The 21912-nt window shown below is 40.4% G+C and overlaps 1 protein-coding gene across 1 annotated transcript in view; it reads left to right on the top strand.

Moving 5' to 3' along the window:
- Positions 1-21912, top strand: part of gek (serine/threonine-protein kinase gek) — a 248807-nt gene that overhangs the window by 194350 nt on the left and 32545 nt on the right. Inside the window, exons 21-31 of the mRNA XM_080285567.1 lie at positions 2351-2383; positions 5465-5625; positions 11359-11716; positions 12087-12246; positions 12437-12563; positions 12830-12967; positions 14157-14292; positions 15243-15391; positions 19591-19692; positions 20429-20597; positions 20891-21079. Of these exons, the coding sequence (XP_080141693.1) occupies positions 2351-2383; positions 5465-5625; positions 11359-11716; positions 12087-12246; positions 12437-12563; positions 12830-12967; positions 14157-14292; positions 15243-15391; positions 19591-19692; positions 20429-20597; positions 20891-21079 (1722 nt within the window). The remainder of the gene's footprint in view (positions 1-2350; positions 2384-5464; positions 5626-11358; positions 11717-12086; positions 12247-12436; positions 12564-12829; positions 12968-14156; positions 14293-15242; positions 15392-19590; positions 19693-20428; positions 20598-20890; positions 21080-21912) is intronic.

Below are 21912 nucleotides of genomic sequence, written 5' to 3'. Positions count from 1 at the left end.
ATTGAGAGTTATTTGTAACAGTTTATGCATCATAAAGGCTTACCAGAATAACCACATGCTTAACTCAAGTGAGCGTATTAATACTGTACTTGTGTACTATATAAGCCGGGCAATTTGCAAGTCACATGTGATCAGCGATTTGTGCATAACCCAGGAAAATGAGCATAAGTATTATATATTTCCAGTTATTTTCAGGGCGTTTATGATAGGGTTGAAGTAGACCTTAGAACAAATGCCATGAAAGACTGGAAATTGTATTTGTTCTCTGGTTTTTGTGCACAAGTGGCCGATGTGCGTTTGTTTGCCACTCGCGATGCTGAGACAAAACTATTTACCTCTCTAAGCAGCTGATATATATTACCAGCACTGGACCAAAGTAAGCAACATCTCTTTTTGTCTGTTAATAAATATATATATATATATATATAGATAGATATAGTTATATTTCTTTAAGTGGGGAAGCTTATTTATTGATGTCAGTGATTTATCATTTCCTGTCACAAAAAAATTGAACACTTTCTGCTCTTTTCTCCTCTCTTTCTCCACATCTCCCCAGCAAGTACCTCATATTTTGTTGCTGGCAGTTATTGAGTCAAGGGCTCTTGGATGCAAATTAGGTAATGTAAGTTGCCTTTTGTAATTTTGGATAATTTAATGGAATCGTAAAGATTATCATAAAGGAGTTTTGTGTGTTTCATCTGAAGGTATGGTTTTCTTTACATTATCTGTACTGTACATTTAGTTGCTTAAACAGGATTCAGATGACTGTATTCCTCTTGTTAAGCCTATGGTAATTTTATGTTTCCCACCAAATTATGATGTAATACAGTAAAGTGTTAAAAGTGCCCCTAGCCAAAATGGTCCTAAATTCCTAACTAATCAGAACCATATGCTATTGCAACATTACCCACCAGCTTCCCAGAGCCCAGCCTCACCTGTCGGCAGTGGCACGCAACACACCCACACCACGGCATGTTCCTGCATGTTCCCACCACCACCACCACCACCATCATCATCACTATCACTACCTTTATCACTTTCTTCACCACCTTAATAATTGGGTCAGAGTGAGGGAGGGCCTCTGTGATACCATTAAATCTAAAGAAACCTAATGCTGAAAATCTTATTCAGTCATCATGGGGAGCATAGAAGAAACAAAGAGATGTCTTACTTAGTTGTCCATGGAAATAACATGCCCTAATACCAGATGCCACTGATATCTAATCCCAATCCCTGGAGCACTTACCAGTTTGACTGTTCATTTTTGTGTCCGAGTGGAGGAAAAATGACTGGTATTTTTGTTGCATTTCCTTGCAGTTGTACGTTTTTGTGTTTAGGGAAATTCCAGTTCTGTTGGTGCTTGGTCGTGTCCACTTACACTAGACGCTGACTGGACACTAATTTGAAGTTGTGATTTTGAGAACAGAGAGCAGCTTGATTTTGTATAGATGAGGGACATACACCAGTATCATACTCTTATAACTTCAGTGAGTTTTGGGTTTGCTGACTGCGTCCCCATCTCTAACAAATCCTTTACATAATAATTATCCAGTTAATTAGCCACCACTTAACCTCCTAATGCTTAACAAGTTCCATTTGAACTTACTGTATTTTCTTTAGTTCATTGTCATGATTAGTCTTGTGATAGTACCTGAGTAATCTAGACTCTGCAGTATTAGACTGAGAACCTCAGTGTGAACCATAGTTTTGTAGCATAGCTGTTTGCCACAAAGGATTTCATTGAGCAGTCTGGTTAAAAATTCTGAAGATCTATAAAAAGGCGGATTTAGATCAGGAGAAAAGAAAATAATAGTCAGAGAACCAAACAAAGACAGAACTGCTGTAGCTGATTGGCACAGCTCATAATGAATGTAGGCAATTTTTGTTTTAGATATTGATGGGTGACTTAGGAAGACTACTCATATACCATTATTTAAAGTACCCAGATGACAGTATTTCATTGACTGCAGATCATGGTGCAGAGTGGAAGGGTAGTGTTTTTCCTGGATTTCAGATTTGTGAAGAGTTAAAGAAATGTTTCACAGTATTGTACCAAGAAATTAAGGCCTGATACTTCCTTGAATCTACATTTTAGTTGGGCGAACATCAGTAAGGTGTATCTTTTCATAAAAAATGGCTGAACGTTGGTGTATTCCCCTGGCTCCAAACAATGAAAAGGGTTTATTTACCTTGGCTGTGGATGCATTCCCCCGACTGACCCAATTATCGTCTTCCTCTCGGGTGGTGACGCAGACAAAATGCCCTTCTTCCTCGGGCTCACTAGCTGCCTGTGGGGTTTCCTCCTCCTTCTCATGAAAATCTGTTTCTGACCGCACGCACTCACTAGCAGCCGCCACGCAGGAGCGCAAGACCAGAAAGTTTGGTAATGTACCTTGACTGACAGCCCTTGCCCCATCACTTCCCCATTAGTGTTACCCTGTGTTGTTTTCCTGTTATGTCCCCAACCCAGACAAAAAAAAAAATTTAAATTTTTTTTGCGTGGCTGTTGATTTTTGCAACCTACAAACTTGTTTGATGTGAGTTTGATTTTTAATCATGCCTAGTGTGACAGGTTTTGGTGCATAGATATTGTTTAATGCTGCACTGCTGGAGCAGTACAGACTTATCATAAATATTTTTCAAGTAATAATAGATATGCAGGAAAACAGTAGTAACCCCATACCAGAACCTGGTTCCAGCTATTTTTTCCAAACTCTTAAATCTACTAAAATATTGATATTGGGTCATTATTCTGATATGGTGTCAGATCCAGTCATCAGCAACCTCACAGTTGATCAGGAGTCAGAATGTAATCACTGCATATTAAATCTTTAATTGCTGTTATAATTTGATTTTGACATGACACTTTTCAGAATTTAGACCTCTTACGTTTGATTTGCCTTTTGATATCCAACTAATAATGTCCCATGTTCAGTGTCCAGTGTATTGCTGAATAATTCGTTTTTATTCATTTTGATTTGGTTTTGTTGTTGTTGGTTCTTAATGCATCTTAGGAAAAGAATATTAGTCTTGTCAGTAACATGTAAACTTCAGAAGATTATGATCCATGTGAAAATGAGTGCTGCGTCTTGTAAGAGATGTGTAGCCTTGATAGTCTTAATGTTTTGCATGTCTAATCCTAGATATGTGTATTTTTCCAGTAGGCTCAATCGGAAGAAATATGTTTGGCTTTGGTAAGATTATGTGTTATGTGTATACTGTACTATAATTCTTGGCCAGTAGGATTGCGCAGGTAAACTAATATTAATATCTTATTCTCTGTAGAGATCTGAGAATTAGATCAATGTCAAGTTTTTCTTCTTCCTCTCACTCTCCTAGTATATTACCTTATTAGAGCAAATTAGAGACAAGACTTTACATGTTCTCTGCAGTTAGGTGCTCTGGCCAGAGAGTAATCTAAAGCAGAATGGCAGTCAGATCTGCCTTCTATCTTATCATTGGACGTACAGTGAGCAACAGTAGTCGTGTCGCGATTTTGTCCGATGATTAAATGTAACTCGTGAAACATTATGAACCGTCCGTATGACAGACGGCGGAATGTACCAGACGCTTAGCCCGTTAGCTTATGTTTTCACCAAATTTTACGACACGATTATTGTTGCTTACTATACAGATTGTTGTCTTAGTACCAGAGGTGGCCCTGTCAGTCCAATCCTTTATACGCCCATGTTTTGTTAGCTGAAAGTGCTGATATTAGCAGCTTCACACTTTTAGGATTGTAGCTGAAATTAAAGGTTAATTTATGTTTACAGTGCTTTACAAAATGTTCAGGATGAATATAGCTACTGTACATGCCATAGTGATAAATTGGGGGTATTCGTACCCTCACTCAGTGCTTAACCCCTTGCCTACTGCAACCACAATATTATAATTTTTACAAATATTCCTTAGCATGTCAGTTGCTGTACCTTATTTTGTTGGTTAAACAGTTTTACTTCAATATGAAAATTATTTCATTGAGTGGTGCTTTTTTTTTTTTTTTTTTTTTTTTTTTTTTTTTTTCTCTCCCCAGGTTGCAAGTCTGACACAACCGAATGGTTTGCACTTGCTTCTCTTACCCTAACTCACTTCACTTGTTGGATACTGTTCCTTTTTTTGCATAGTTGAGTGAGTTTTTATTCACTGCCCCCTAATAGGTGAATGATGATGGAGTGAGACATTAATGAGAATCCTGGTGGTTTGGGCACGTACTGTACTTGCATTTTTTTTTTTTTTTTTTTTTTTTTTTTTTTTTTTTTTTTAATGTACAGTTGGGGTTAAAATTTATGTACATCTAGCTCCACCATTAGCAAGATGAATTCAGGTATTTTGACCAAAAAAAAAAATAAATAAATAAATAAATCTTGGCTGTTTGCTTTTGAAAGTACAGGTAACATATTTTACATATAGAGAATAAAAAGGGTATAGGAAATATGCTGTATGTACTTGTAGGTAGAGTAAAAGCCTATGCTTGGATTATCTTTGAGAAGTATTTCATGGCAACAGTTCCAGTATTTCCCTTGAATCCATAATAACATGGTTTTAGTTACCCAGATAGCATCCTAGAATAAAATTTCATACCCTCTTTGTAAATGTTAGTATGTAAAGCTGTTTTTTTATTCCATTTATTAAAAATACCCCGTATAAAACCAAGAGCTGCATGCAGATTCTCCTGAGTATTGTAACAATGTGTATGTTTGTATGTCCACCCATGTAGACCAATATAGGTGATTTCCTGGACCACAAAATACTCACAGCATACCCCAGGCAGTAAACTCTGAACCTTCTTACATCTTTCTTACACTACTTAGATACAGTTAACCTCTTAAATCCAATTATATACTTGTCATTTTGATCAGATCACCACCTGGTGATATGATTCAACTAGGGTGAAAATTTACAAACTGGAGTTATTGCCATCAATATTACTTCCATTGTAATAGGCCTTTCCTGAGTTGAGTAAATTCAACATGAAGTTGAAAGAATAAAGCAGACAGGATATCTCCAGGCTTGGGGGGTTAAGTGAAGGTAAAGGAAGTGACCAAATTCAAACTTCCCACTTTCAGTTAATTTTCTCTCTCTCTCTCTCTCTCTCTCTCTCTCTCTCTCTCCACATTTTTCTTTTCAAACTTTTTGGTCAGAGTATTGAAAACTGACTTATTTTTGCCATATACTGCAGTTTTACTTTTCACATGATGATGATATTTGGATCATAAATTATTCATGTAGTACACAGTGTTTTGTACTGTATCATGTATATAAAGTCCATCTTATGTGTGTACATCTCTCTGCATGATCCTTTTTTTTTTTCTTTTTTTTTTTTTTAATCAGATATACTACTACATTGCTGTCTTTACTGCAACCACACCTAGTATTTTAAGAGGTAACTACAATAATTATATTTCTTATACATTATGAACTCATGGTTCAGGCAGTTTATTTCCTTCCCCTGAAATCTCTGCAGTGTTGGAACGTCCAGCCTCCCAAATGTCCTTCCTGGAGCAGTTTTTGAAAGAGACTTCATTGCGGCGGGGCGGGTCCCTGGAATCAGAGGAGGGCGATGTGGAGGACAACCGAGCCCCCTCTGTCCCCTCTATAGCATCTTCTAGATCTTTTGTTAGTCAGGTGAGGCGATGAGACAAGACAGAACTCGTATATGCTTCTTAGACATATTTGCTTTGAATGCATTTTGGCCATGTAAATGAAACACCTAGTTCCTTTTTACTGTGTGTTGATGATGTGTTCCTAAGTACAGTATCACATTTTACTTACAATTGTACTGGATATTAAGGGGCACATAACATATCAACTTCGTTGATAGCAGTGGACTTTTAACTGGTAATTTGTGTGTAAATTGTAGGCATTAATAGGTATATGTGATGCTACAGTACATGGTGGAAACCTTTTGGCGTATCAGATGGAGCCGGGCTTCTGTGGGCTTGAGTGATGAGTAAATGGAAACTTGGCCCATTGAATTGGGTAGACTTTGGCTATCTGGATGCTGCTACTCCTCACCCTGCCCTAGGCTGGGAAAGAAGGTCCAGATGATGATGATGATGATGAAGATGAATAGCAACCATATCTTTGACTTCCCTTTTGCCTGTTGGGCAAGGGTAAAGAAACTAAAGGTATTCCTTGTAATCATTGATATATTACTGTGTATACAGTAGGGTCCCCTTATACAAACGTCCATTATATGAGAATTTGGTGTTACAAGGTTGACAGATTTTATGTATTTTACACATACTGTATATATAGCGGCCACCCTTTGCGGGATTAGGGCGTCAGGCTATAGATAGATAGACATATATATATATATATATATATATATATATATATATATATATATATATATATAAATATATACAGTCAAGTCACCTAAGGTGCGGCCAATTAGTTCTGGACCAAGCCCATGCCACAGAAAACCATGCCATACAAATAACTAAACCTATGGGAAAAATGGAATTTGGTTCTGGACGTTTGCCCAAAGTCCCCCTTTTCACCCCCGTTTTCCCCATTTTTCCCTATTTTACACACACACATAGTCAAGCAATCAGTCAATGCATGTATTACATGTAACAACAGGCACAAAAAACGGGAGGGTGATCAGCCTTGTGTCTACATGGGCAGTGCCACGCACTGCAGATCGAGCAAAAAAAAAGCTCGGCCAGACACAGATCAGCTGATCGACCAAAACGTTAAAGATGGTGGAGGCTGCCTGGTCAAGCACTGATTGAAGAAATTTATTTGATAAAGTTTGTGTGCTCAAGTGTCAACAAAACTCACATTTAACACATTAATAATCATCCACATATACGTGATGGTGATGCTGGGAGGCATTATACTTCATCTTAGCTCAGAGATAGGTACTTCGTCACTAACCCACCCATAGCAGTTTTACAAACAAACCCATAAACTAGTCACAATACCCAAAGAATTTTCAATGTTTCATTACATACATAATGAATTTGGTGAAGTTTAACCTCCTCATAAGAGAGAAAAAAGTCCACAGTTGGAGCACTTGTAGTATGAAGCTGAAGTGATCACCATCTTCTTTGTTTACAAATGCTAGCATGCTGCCAGGGGAATCTGCCTGCACATTTCAAAGCTTGCCATGCCTGGGCCATAGGTAGTTTATGCGCGTAGTTCATTTTGGAGGGGCCTGGCACCTTGCTGTGTCATAGAAAACCGTGCCCTAGAAGTCCGCGCCGTAGGTGAGTTGACTGTATATACATATAGATAGATAGATAGATAGATAGAATGATAGATAAATTGATAGATAGATAGATAGATAGTTACATATATATATATATATATATATATATATATATATATATATATATATATATATATATACTGTATATGTGTATATATATATCTCTTTGTACGTGGCATGTGTTAGGAGTGTAATGCTGTATGGTAGTGAGACCTGGGCAGCAAAGGAAGAGGATATTCACGGGCTCAAACATACGGAAATGGCAATGATCAGGTGGATGTGCAGTGCGTTCCTGAGTACGAGGCCTGGGGGGACTAGGTTTACAATGGAAGTGTTGAGAGGTTGGATGGGACTGGAGTGTTTTGGTGTTGTGATGGGGGTGGGTAGATTGAGATGGTTTGGGCATGTGGAGAGGATGGAGGATGATAATTGGGTACAGAAAGTGAGTAATGTTAATGCTGGGGGTAGGGGAGCAAGGGGCAGACCGAAGAAGACCTGGGACGATGTCATTGAGTGTGACCACTGGGATTAGGGACTAAATAGGGAAGCTGCCAGAGATTGAGCAGCATGGAGAGCCGCCATTAGATGACCAAATACCCTCGCATCCAAGACGGGTTTGTCCTAGACATTTTGTGTCCAAGACAGAAACCATAAATAATCATCCAAAATATTGCTGTAATACGGTTGCATACGTCCAATACAGAACCAGCGGTTCATAATGGCCCAAATCCGAAGAGAATACAGCTATGACAGTCTCACCCGGTCCAACACAGTTCTCGCGCCTGGGAGAGTGACGTGGTCGAGATGTTGTCTAATAAAATATTGGCATCTGGTCACACGATGAGCAAGCGGGGCTTGTTTTTGTCTCTCACCAGAGCATTGTGGACACACTTACTGCTTGTTTCACACAGCATTTGCTCCTAGGTTATTGCGTCTCCTTACATAACCATGCCTAGGAAACTGTCTGCTAACCCCTTGAAGCGTCGCCATCTACCTCATCCAACTAAGCTGGAGATAGTTGAGCTACTAAGCTGGAGATAAGCTCAGAAACACAGTTTCAAGGTGAGGAAATTTGTTTTGGTGCCAAAATAGGTCTAGGTTGATGTTTTGGGGGGCACTTTTCAATGATTTTGTGACAGTATTAATTTTTTCCATAAGGTCTTGTATTGGTCCAAGACGTTCTCCGTCCTAGATGGGACCCTCAGGCGACAATATTACCGTCTTGGATGCAAGGGTACTGTATATATATATTCATCATCATCATCATCATTATCCAGACCTCCTTTCCCACCCAGGGGCAGGGTGAGGAGGAGCAGTGTTCAGACAGCCCAGATTTGCCCAATCCAATGGGTCACGCTCCCATTTACTCATCATTCAAGCCCCCGGAATCCTGGCTCTATCAGATACGCCAAAAACATTCACAGCGTTTTGTAGCTTCACATAAACGTATCCGATTGAGTCAACCTGGATGCTGCCACGTTTAAAGGGGTGCCAAAATCCCTGATCATACACTTCACAACATTCAACCAGCCAGCTCGATCTCTTGTCAGTTCTCTATCCTCACTGACCTCCAAACCTCTCTTCCTCACACACTCATCCACTATATCTCTCCACCTTCTCTTTGGCCTACCTCTCCTCCTCCCTCCATCAGATTCACTCAGATATACCTTTTTCACCACTCTGTTGTTATCCTTTCTCTCCACATGACCATACCATGTCAGTACACTCTCTTCGATTCTGGTTTCCACTGACTTCCTCACTCCACACTTTTCACGAATCACATTATTTCGTATCCTATCCACCCTCTGTACTCCACGTACATTCCTTAGCAGTCCCATCTCCACTGCTCTTACTCTTGACTTTTCATTTTCATGCCACACCATAGTCTCACATCCATATATTAAAGCTGGCACTAACACTCCTTCATGTAAGCCTCATGCAGCTGCAGCACTCAAGCCTCTGCTTCTTATCAAGGCCTTCATTGCATGAGCTACTTTTCTTCCTTGTGTCACTCTACTTTCAACTTCTCTTGCACACTTTCCTCTCTTTTCTAGCACTGTACCCAGGTATATATATATATATATATATATATATATATATATATATATATATATATATATCATCATCAGCCATTTGAGTATCCACTGCAGGACTGGCCTGTCCCTACCAAAGTGGGGATGATACAGCCATTGTATCTCTACCAAGTTGCTTAGGCTGTCGAGTAGAGATTGTATGTAGGGTGAGAAGTGCTTGTAAGTGTAACTGTAGTGTTGGAGTGGCTTTGGATGTGTGTATAGTCTGTGAACCGAGTGTAATCGGCCCGCACAAGCTGACTGGATGCAAGCATACTTTATAGTATGCGACATTGGATCAACCACAGCACCCCTGATGTTCGCAAAAGCAGTACGTGGCCAGAAGAACGCTCCCAAAGTTTATTACCCTGGCGGGGTGCGAACTCTCGTTCTTCATTGTACGAAAACGCACACTTTACCACTGTACCACAGAGGCTCCGTATACATATATATATACAGTATTTGTATACACACCCTCCGCAAATTAACTTAGGACCTACACACACACATTTGCTATGGGAGAGTTGTCTGTCTTTGCTTTGTGTTTCCACCTCTACCAAGTGAATTTTGGGGGCAAGAAATAACTGGCAACTCCTCTGGTGTTGGCGGGAGGTGGTGAAACACTCAGTATGTCAGTACTTGCCCAGAAGTGAGAGTGGGAGTGTATATTCCCGTCGCTCCGAGCTTGCACCTCCCTCTTTTTTTTTGTATGCATTACTGTTTTCCCTGTTAATTTCCTAGAGTCGAGTTGTCATGCCTGGAAAGTACTGCTCAAGGGATGAGAGGGTCCGTATCATTGCATGGAGGCAAGATAATGTCCCGATCAGCACGATTTGTGAACGCAGTGAACGCTCAAATTCGACCGTCATGAAGATTCTTGCTGCAGCGCGCGACCTGCCACCTGATGCACAAGCATGGCAATGGAAAGAAGAGAATGACTTCCAGAGGTACAGATATGCTTCTGAAGAGGGAAGTAATCAAGAATCCTCGACTGACAATAGGAGAATTGAAGAGAATGCATCTCCAGCTGCTACAAGACATCTCAATTCAAACTATCCAACACCGCTTGCAGGAGCTGGGTTTGCCAAGCCGCACCGCAGCCAAGAAACCGCTTCTCACTGACCACATGCAGAAGCAGTGCATTCAGTTTGCCAAGAAGTATGCACACTAGACATCGGATGAGTGGAGAAAACTTGTTTTCTGATGAAAGCACATTTCAAGTGTTCCAGATGCATGCTGCCAAGGTTCATCGCCCTGCCTCCCGTAGTCGATATGACCCTGCCTACGTGGTGCCGACAGTTAACCACCCACAATCAGTAATGGTATGGGGGTATTTCTCAAGTGAAATGGGAAGGGGAGGCCTCTACTTTCTTCCTAAGAACTTGATGATGAATGGTGGCCAGTACATTCAAGTTCTGAAAGATCATTTGTTAAACTTTTTTGCTGTTCATGGGTGCGACTTTTTCATGCACGATTCAGCTCCATGTCACAAGTAAAGAAAGGTGCCAAATGGCTTCAGGATAATTGGACTGAGGTCCTCAGCCAACATGGCAACAATCCAGATCTAAATCCGATAGAAAAGTGCTGGGCAAAGATGAAGAAAATCATGGCAGAGAAGAAGACACCCAATCTGGACAACCTCAAGACTGAACTGACATATGTTTGGTGCAAAGTAATGTCCTTAGATTACTTTAGAGTTCTAAGTGATTCCATGCCCAAACTCATCCAACTGGTCGTTTGGTGCAAAGTAATGTCCTTAGATTACTTTAGAGATCTAAGTGATTCCATGCCCAAACTCATCCAACTGGTCCTGAAAAACAAGGGAAACATGATTTCATATTAATGAATGGCATTTCATGAACAAACGGTATGATATACTATGATTTCTGTGTTTTTTAATACCTTGTGGGGGAGGTCCTAAGTCAATTTGCCATAGCTGTATATATATATATATATATATATATATGATTTTAATAGTGCAGATCAGCTAATGAGCTTCCTTACAGTTCTGTTGTGTGTAATTGTTTTGCTGCTTAGCTAATTAGGTTCCTTACATTTTCTTATCTCCAGCAGGAACAGCTAGGATCTCCAAACATGGAGTCTCGTCCTCTGCCTCCTCTACCCCAGCAAGTGACCAGTGTTCCCCCTGGTGTGTTGCCAACCATGGCTCACCACCAGCATGCATCCCTGGGCATGTCTGGGGGCAGCAGTAGTAGTGGTGGTGGCCCCTCCCCTCACATGAAACAACAGCAGAAGGCTCATCAATTCATCGTCCGCTCATTCAGTAACCCGATTAAGTGTTCACATTGTACCTCGCTCATGGTGGGATTAACACGACAAGGTGTTGTGTGTGAAGTTTGTGGGTTTGCCTGCCATACCACATGCAAGGATAAAGTGCCCATGGTGTGCCCTGTCCCCCCAGACCAGAGTGAGTGGTTTTCTGTCATTTCAAAATACATATATTTATGGGTAGTGTCGATTATTGTACTGTATAAGGTGCTGTGTTTTTCTTTTGGAATTTAGCTGTAAATTAAAAAATTCATTTTAATAACTTCTGTTATTGAACTTTGTATACTAAACCAAAGAATTTTGTTTTGATACGTATGTTTTCTAGCTTCTTAGCATCTGCAGAAACTTGTAGTAGCTTATTTTAATTCATCTTATTCTTTGAAATGCTTTTTTATTGCTGGATTCCATACAGGTATAACTCTGAAAATATCCAATAGACATGTAATAAATTTTTCATTTGTCTTTTGGCCACATTCCATAACACAGATTTATCAATTACTCCTTTGCAGCCAAGAGACCATTGGGTATTGATCCAACACGTGGTATTGGCACAGCGTACGAAGGGTTTGTGAAGGTGCCTAAGCCAGGTGGGGTGAAAAAGGGCTGGTCCCGACAGTTTGTGGTGGTGTGTGACTTCAAGCTCTTCCTTTATGATATATCTCCTGAAAGGTGAGGGTTCTGTTTACTTCATGTGAATTTTCAAAGTTGGTTTACATTTGGGGGGTGGTTAGGGATTATCACTTGCATAATGCGTCTCAGGTGAGTAACCCACTCACCATTAATGTCAGGACAGTTATTATCTTCATTGTGTATAGCCTAAGAAAAATACTGGAAACTAAGGTAACTTCAACCCCATCAGAAATGCACTGCCAAGTGTGTGGGTGAGTACAGTGCTGGACATGCGGGACGACCAGTTTGAGGTGTCCACTGTGCGGGATCTTGATGTAATACATGCCAACAAGAAGGACATCCCATGTATCTTTAGGGTGAGTGTTGTTTGCTTGAATATCAGACTGGTTAGGTATAAGACTATAATCCTATGTTTGAAGCCATCTTAGTGCCATACTTTGGCAGTTCTTCCATTGATGTAAAAGACCTCACAAACTTTGTATGCTGATAACCAAAGTACATTATTAAAGAATAATGCAGTACTGTATTATAGGTTATCAGCACTAAATTTGTAACATGTTCTTAATGATAGATTTTTAAAATTATAGTGCTCATGGTGTCACATTCTTGCAATTGGACTTAGGTGACAACATCATCCATGGTGGGGGTGCGGCATCACACACTTATGCTGGCGGACACTGAGAATGAGAAGACCAAGTGGGTGGTGGCGCTCAATGAACTTCACCGCATCCTCAAACGCAACAAACTACCCAACAGACAGGTATGTTTTGAATTAGCCATTAAAGAAATCCATTTTTCATTGCTCAACAGCACCTCAGTTTTGCTGACCACTGACCAGAAATCAGGTGGTTCTTTTGGGTTCATCATCTTTGGTGATTGATGAGTTTTGAAAATGATGAGTGTGGGAATTACTAGATCATGGGAGTGGCAGATCAAGAAAAGGTAGATGAAGTACCGGTATGAAACCAATAAAATTTCATAGTTGAAATAGGTGATAATAGAGTATGAGGTGGGTGTTAGTGCACTTAAGATACATCTGGAGCAGAAATAAAAGGAGGGGGAATTGTAGTGTGAATAATTGAAGTACGGTCAGCTGCTTATATTCCCTGTCATTGTCTTTAAGGTGTTGAAGTCTGGAGTTGGAATAATAAAAGGAAAGAGAATTATGTTGTGAATTAATAATCCTAAACTAATATCAGCTACATTAGATGCCCTGTCATTGATTTAAAGGTGCTAAGGTACGGAGGTGGATTATTAGTATTTTTAACAAGTATCAGCATGAAAGTGGTAGGTGGGGACACTTACCATCCACTCACTCGATGTAGTGCTGTTTTAGGGTGACTGTCCTTTCCTCCCTTCCTTCCTTCTTTCCTTCCTCTTCTGTCTTTCTCTCCTTCATTCTTTCCTCTTCCTTCTGTCTATGGATGACTCTACACTGAGTGACAAGCCAAATGGTTTCCTGTACACAGGAAACCATTTACTACTATGGATGGAAACCACATAACCAAACTTGACACCTGGTGGTTTAGTGGGTAATTAAGGCACTCCAACCGGATTGAACCTGTGTAGGTTTATATCCAAGGGGTGGTTGGGGTTTATTGCTCACATAATGCCACTCAGAGATGTGTGAGGCTGGTCACTCTCATCTTAAATGTCAGGAACAACTTGCCTAGCCCCGGGCTCCTACACTCCTCATGGGGCAACACAGGATTAGATGATGTATGTATGTACCAACATGACTGTATTCGCCCTGAATTTCATCATTTTTGCACCGCATATTCAACATGCAGTACAGTATTGTACTGTAAATATTTTCTAGGCACTAAAAATGTATGAAAATAATAAAACAGGAAATAAAAATATATACTGTATAGAACTTAAAGGTTTGTAAAAAAAAATACAAACGGATTACTCTCAGCTGCCTTACAATCCCTGTCATTTGCTTCAAGGTGCTGAGGGCCCATGAAGTGGTTGACGGGAGTGTGACGCTGATAAAAAATGCAGTGTGTGGTGCAGTCATTGACCTCGACAGACTCCTAGTGGGTGCTGAAGAGGGGCTTTTCTGCATAGACTTAGAAAATTATGGTAAGTGAAAGACAAATCAGCAGCAGGGTATATTCATTCAACAAGGATTAAGTTTACAGTTGCAGTCACTTGTTCTTTTAGTGTTGAAGCTGCAGTGTCTAAGCCTGACAGCATATGGTCGGACTAACCAGTAACCGTGAAGCATGTTGAAAACATCATAATACTACTTTATTAGTCCAGAACCCTAGATGTATAAAAGAATATTGATTGCAGCTGATTAAGTACCATTTTGTTTAAGGTGAGTAAGCATGAGGACATTTAGAAATGCCATCCTAAGAGCACAGGTGTAATTACCTAGTGTAAAGACACCTTTCACATTTTATTCTCACTGTCATCGGACTGTTACTCACCTTGGCAGAAACTTTTTGAAAAGAGGTTAGGGATAGCCATCATCAAGTCCTCCAGTATAAGAGGCCATTTCTTAGGTGAAGACAATTGTGTGGAAGTGGCACAGATCAGTGTATGAAATCACTGGAATAAAGAATTATGTGGATTTTGCCAAAGATTGGAACAGTGTACCTGTTAAGGTTATAGATTTTTTTACATGTACAGTATTACATTTACTTTATTGGATACGTTTATGTGAAGCTACAGAATGTGGTGAAAGTTTTTTTGGCATATCAGATAGAGCCAAGATTCCGGGGGCTTGAATGATGAGTGAATAGAAGCATGGCCTATTGGATTGGGCAAACTGGGCTGTCTTGATGTTGCTACTCCTCACGTTGCCCTAGGGTGGGAAAGGAGGTCCGGCTGATGATGGTGATGATTACATTAACTTAGACTTCATTAGAATACATAACGGTGAACTAAGCTTTGTTTGTTTCCTTCATAATATTGTGATGTACTAGCCCTACTTTACTGCTTTTATCCCCCAAAATTACAAGAATGCATTATGAAAAATGGGTAATGCCATGACCAGTTAGCCCTAACTTAACTCCTCCTATCCCTAGAAATTGCAAGAATAGGTGATGGAAAAAAGATAGTGAGTCTGGAGTACATAGCAGAAGAACAGCTAATCATGGTGATTGCTGGGCGGCAGCGGCAGGTCAAACTCATACCCGTCAGAGCACTTGGTGGCGATGAGGTTGAGTGGATCAAGGTAAGAGTCATACTCGTGAATACCTTTTTGCTTAATTTCTTTTCGATTGCTTGTTTGTACTCTTTATCTTCACACAGACAACAACCATGCTAGTGTTAATGTTGATGTGAAATGGTGCAGCCAAATAGAGTTACAGTACTTCAGATATTCCAGTAGTTAACTGCTACAGTGACTTGATTTTTGTTAAAATTGGTTCGGATCCTATATAAATGCAGCCCTAAGATGATTCACTGTTTAGAGGTGAAGCCCAGGGGCTGTATTTATAATGGATCTTAATGTATTCAGCCTTGGGATTTTTTTTTTTTTTTTTTTTTTATTCGTACTATCTCCTGATGATCTTATTCAGCTTATGAAAGACTTTTCAACTTGAGGGGCTAAGTACAACTTTAATAAACCCTTTCAGTTTGAAGGACCGTTCTTAAGCTTAATAAAATTATTTGGTAGTAGCATGAATAAAGTAAAATGTTTGTCAGTAAATCCAAGGCATAAACCATTTGAGACAGTAAGCAAATCTCTGTAACTGTTCATTATTGTCTGAAATGATACTGTTGCAGTTGCACGAGGCTTACATGAAAGAGTGTTAGTGCCAGCCTTTACATGTGGGTGTGAGACTATGGTGTGGCATGAGAATGAAAAGTCATTTGTGAGAGCATTGGAGATGGGATTGCTGAGGAAAGTGTGTGGAGTACAGAGAGTGGGTAGGATACGAAATAATGTGATTCGTGAAGGATGTGGAGTGAGGAAGTCTGTGGACACCAGAATCGAAGAGAGTGTACCGAGATGGTATGGTCATGTGGAGAGAATGGATAACAATAGAGTGGTGAAAAAGGTATATCTGAGCTGATTTGAAGGAGGGAAGTGGTGAGGTAGGCCAAAAAGAAGGTGGAGGGATATGGTGGATGAGTGTGTGAGGAGGAGAGGTATGGAAGTCGGTGAGGCTAGAGGACTGACAAGAGATCGAGCTTGCTGGATGAATGTTGTGAGAAGAAGTGCATGATCAGGGATTTTGGCACCCCTTTTTAACGTGACAGCATTCAGATTGCTTCTATTGGATACGTTTATGTGAAGCTACAGAATGCAGTGAAAATTTTGTTGGCGCATCTGATAGAGCCGGGATGCCGGGGGCTTGAATGATGAGTGAATGGAATCGTGGCCCATTGAATTGGGCAGACTTGGGCTATCTGGGCATTGCTGCTCCTTACCCTGCCCTAGGGGTGGGAAAGGGGGTTTGGATGATGATGATGATGATGATGATGATTGTACTGTTGGTTGTATTTTTTTGCTTGAGCATTCACTTTGACATGTTTATAAAGTGTTAGGTAGCTTATGAGTGAAAATAAAAATGGAAATGTACATTCTTATACTGTACCCAGGTTCAGTTAAGGAAGTTTGTGAATGTCCCTCAGATTAATTCATTGCTTGTAGAAACACATCCAATGCAGTAAGTCCTTGTTATGTTGCTTTATTTGGTTTTCCATTTACACCTGGGGTCTACAGTCATTTACAAGCAAGTTGTTTGATAAAGTTCCATTGCTGCTTGTAAAACTGATTAACAATTTTCACCCAGTGTACAGTGCCAGATGTACCGTAAGGTGGGGCTGTTTGACTCACTTGGGGCAGTTAGATTCAGTAAGGGGTAATGAGACTCATGTGGTCCAGATATTGTAAACAAGTGTATATTTGACTTTTTCAGATTTTACTATATTCTATCTATCTATTTATCTGTCTGTCAATTGCCAGATGCCTTAATCCCATAAGGGGTGACCACAAACAAATCGCCTCCATGTTGCCCTGTCCCTCGCTATTTCACTGCCCTGCCCCCAGCTCACACACCCCTCTCTCTCATATACCTCTTGACTCCATCCCTCCATCTCATCCTTGGCCTCCCCCTCCCTCTACCCCCCTCCACCTTACCACATACACTCCCCTCATCAGTCTTTCACTCTCCATCCTCTCCAAATGGCCAAACCACCGCACTGTGTTTCTCCTAACACTTCGTATCACATCCTCATCCACACCGCAACGCTCCTTCACTTCCTTGTTTGTCTGTCTGTCTCTCCATTTGACTCCATGTGCTCCTCTCAAATAACTCATTTCCACTGTTCTCACTCCTGAATTGAGTCCCTCCAACAAGATCCAAGCTTCACTTCCAGATGTTAGAGTTGGTATCACAATACTGTACTTTCATGCAGTAACATTACCTTCCATGCCCACTTCTGTGTTTCTTATCACTGCTTTCAAAGAACCAGGAACCTTTCTTCCTTGTTGTGCCCTTTCAAGCAATTCACCCTCTAAACTTCCATCCTTACTCATCACACTACCCAAGTACAGTACTGTACTTAAATGCACTCACATTTTCCATTTCCTCCTCATCCAACCTCACTGTACATTCAGTGACTTCATTTCTCTCCAAGACCATAACTTTACTCTTCCCTACATTCACCTTTAGAATCCATTTCTTACACTCCCAAACTCATTCATCAAACCTTGTAGCTCCCCTTCATCTTCACTGAACAACACAGTATCACTTGCAAACAACAGTACAGGGAGTTCCCACACACTGCCCTCTCTCATTAGTGTCGCTCCAACATCCATTGCCCTACTTTGTATCTCTTTTTATAACCCCATCCATATACTGATTGACAACCATGGAGACATGACACATCCCTATTTCAATCGAACTTTCAAATAGAAAAATTCACTCAGTTCAATGTCCACACACACTGCAGCCTGCATACATACTCTTCACGGCATTCAGCAACTTTCCATTTACTTCATATATTCTTAAAACTTTCCACTAATTTCCAGCAATTTACATTTTAAGTGAAATTTAGGGATAGCTTGCTGAAGTTAAGTGAACTGTGATAATTATGAATTTAGACTTATGGGGTAATTTGACTTGGCCCCCTGGGGCAATTTGACCTGGCACTTTGGGGCAATTTATGTGCTGCAACCTCATCAAGTACTATCTGGACAGTTGTAGACACTACATTGTGGATTTCAAAGATAATCTCTCTGGTACAGACTGGGCTCATGGCTTCCTTAAGGGACATAAAGTCCTGCTGTCCTCCAGGATATGCTGAAATATTTCAAAGAAGCAGGCTGCTGTTTCTGAAGAGGTTATAGTGGCCTACTTTAAAAAGCTAGAAGACAGCCTTAGAGGGGTACTTCCAGCAAAGATCTTTAACAATGATGAAACCAACATCACAGATGATCCTAAGGGAAAGCTCCAGATATTCTGGCATGGTATAAAACACACAGAGCATATTATGAATACAGTGAAGAGTTCAACATCCATCATGTTTTCCATCACTGCCAGTGGAAAGCACCTTAGTCCATAATTATGTTGTTTACAAGGCTGAACGCTTGCAGCAGTCATGGATTAAAGGAGGACCAGTTGACATATATAACTGAACTTCTTGTGGCTGGTTCAATTAAGATTGAAGCAGAGAGAGCAGAGAGGTGGGTCACCTGAAGGCACACAACCAAAGGACAATACTGGGTTAGAAGGCATTGAAAGTCGGAGAGACTCGAATGACAACTTCGAATGTGTCACTGAAGGAAATCCCACAGAGTCCAATTGCTCCACATTAGGCGTTGATAAATATTATTTTTTCAAATATGTCTTTTCTGTGTTTTTTTCTGTTAAAATTCTTTTCACTTATGAAGTTGGATTTTTTGTGTTTCATTACCCCTACAGTAAAGCTTTTTAAGTGCCCTAAATGTTGCATTACAAACCATAGTACAGTACAACAAAAAATAGCCAAAAGTGAGTCGAATAGCCCCATCTTATGGTATGGAAGAAGCTGTGAAATATTGGAACACATCCCCAACTTTCTGAGGACAGCTTTTACAGTGTTATGCTTAAAAATATATATATATACTACAGCTTTATAATTGATGCTCCTGAATAGATGAGAATTAGGTGTTGTTTACAGATAACTTCAGTGGTTTAACAATCCATCTAAGCTTTGTTGGCTGATGATGGGAAAAGCTGGGACCCTGTAAAAATAAGACTTATTTTCTGCACAGACTGCTGTTTTGGCCAGTGCATAGATATAAACTCAGAGAAAAGGCTTATGCTTCAGATATTGTCTATGCCATATAATACCATACCCTGAATTCCTACTTTTCTTTGTTAGTTATTTGAACACATTGTACAGTACTTTGTTTCCTCACAAGTAAACTGATTTCTGTAGGTGTCAGAGACGAAGGGAGCAATTGCCTTCACAATGGGCAAGTTTCGCAACCCCAACAACATGACCAACACCTATTGCCTCTGTGTTGCCGTTAAAAGACAGGTGAGTCAGACTTTGGATTTGCCACCATATATTGGTTGATGTCATTCTTAACTCATGCCACAATCACACAGTTTTACAAAGATTAGAGGCTTTTTGGAGTGGAGAGGTTAGTTAAAACCTTCATTTACCCTGTCACAGTAAAGAATTTCCCTAAGCTGAATGCAGTCATCATAGGTCTATCTATCTATCTATCTATTGCCAGATGCCATAATCCCATAAAAGGTGGCCATTTGACTTTGAGTTATTTGTTTTACAGGGAGGGTAGCAAGAATAAACCAGTAGATGTCACTGAAATTATGAGGCTAAAAGAACAGTAATAGGAACTCGTTCATTTTATTTATATATCTCCCCCCCCCCCTACCAAAGGACCATTCAACTTAGTGATCCCTTTTTAAGTTGGGAGTTGTCAGACTGACTTTGTCTGATAGGTAATTTATGAAGCACGTGTGTGGAGCCAGGATTCTGGTGATATGAATGGTGAGTGAACGAGAGTGTATTTCATTTAATTGGGCAGACCTTGGTTAGTTCTGATTTTGACAGTTTTTTTTCATGCCCTCCTGACCTTACCTCACCCTGTCCCTAGGTGGGAAAAGATGTTTGGATGGCGACAAGGATGATTAAGTGGTTGGAAATGGTAATGTCAGATTATCAGCTATTCAGGTGAAGCAAAAACATCAAGAACAGTTATGTCTGAATAAATTTCATGTTACTTTAAAACTGTTTTTCACTGGTACAGATCATCATATATGAGATCAACCGAGCAAAGGGGCGGCACAAGCTGTTCCGGTCCATCCTGCTACCCCAGATGCCACAGAGCTTAGATATTTTGGGTGATGGGCGGCTGGCAGTGGGCTTCCAGTCTGCCTTCACCATCTATTCCATCCTTGGGGATCAGCATCCTCTGTGTGAGTACACAGGCTCTTCACTTGACATCAGATTAATGAAATGTAGTCACAAGTGGAAATATATTTTTCTCAAGTAGCCCTTTCTCTGCTCTTGGCACAGCTAGGAGTCACAAAAATGTCATGACCAATATTTAGGATAGAGGAAATACATTTTTCTCTTGTACTGTAACCCTTTCTCTGCTCTTGGTACACATAGGATTTTAATTTAGACTAACACAAAGATGATTTTATTCACTTGAGAGAAATACTGTGCATCAAAGAGGTTCTCTTAATTGTACTTCCTCCCCCCCCAGCATTAATACACCCCGACAGTCAATCACTGGGCTTCCTCTCAATGACGCAGTGTGAAGCATTAAGTTGCATTGAGGTGACCCGAGGTGAATACCTACTAGTCTTCAACCTGTTGGCAGTGTACGTGGATGCTTCAGGCCGTAAAAGCCGTGAAAAGGAGCTCATGTACCCTGCTATACCCACAGCTGTTGGTCAGTATACACACAAGGACTCATATTCTTGTTTTGTTAGTTAACCCCTACACGCCTGGGGTTTTCCGATGTTGCACGCTCCTCCCTACGGGGGATATCCGTGATGGAAAAAATACTCTTACTTTAAACCCAATTGTCTGCCAAACTATAACAGCTAGAGAAAAAATTAAAGATACATAAGAATCACCAACTCTTCCTCTTTCAAATGAAAGTATCCCCACATCTCTAGGTGGTCCCGTTGATGAGTAAGGATACATTAAAGTTCAAAGGATAGTAGGGAAGATGCCTGCGGCTATACACGTCAACCAGCATTGCTCCTCTGTTTCCAAAATCGTGACTGCTATACACATCAACCGGCGGTTAAGGGTTAAGGAGGCTCCCTCATAACAGTATATTTCTGTGTCTGTGAATATATTCCTGTATTCTTTTATGCACCCCTTTTTAACCTGACAGCATTAGGATTGGCTTTATCAGATAGGTATCTGTGAAGCTACAGAACATCCCCCCCCCCCATCAGATGGATCCAGGATTTCGAGGGCCTGAGTGATGAGTGAATGTAAGTGTTGCCCATTGAATTGGGCAAACTTTGGCTGTCTGGATGTTGCTACTCTTCACCCTGCCCTATGATGGGAAAGGAAGTCCAGATAATGATGATGATGATTATAAAAAAAAAGAAGAAAGGAATAATATCCGAGAGATTGGTGATGATAATAATATACAAAATGAATAAAGGAAGAGGTGCCACAAAGCCTTCTAAGTTGACATGAACAGAACCCCATGCGCTAGATTTACAAACACACATACCATCAGTTCCTAGTCATTACTGTTGAATT

The sequence above is a fragment of the Coenobita brevimanus genome, chromosome 107, assembly GCF_032717465.1.
Source record: "Coenobita brevimanus isolate Jiangsu-jjx chromosome 107, ASM3271746v2, whole genome shotgun sequence".
Classification (NCBI taxonomy): Eukaryota; Metazoa; Arthropoda; class Malacostraca; order Decapoda; family Coenobitidae; genus Coenobita; species Coenobita brevimanus.
Note: the sequence above shows the minus strand (reverse complement) of the source record. Positions and strands in the feature narration are given on the sequence as shown.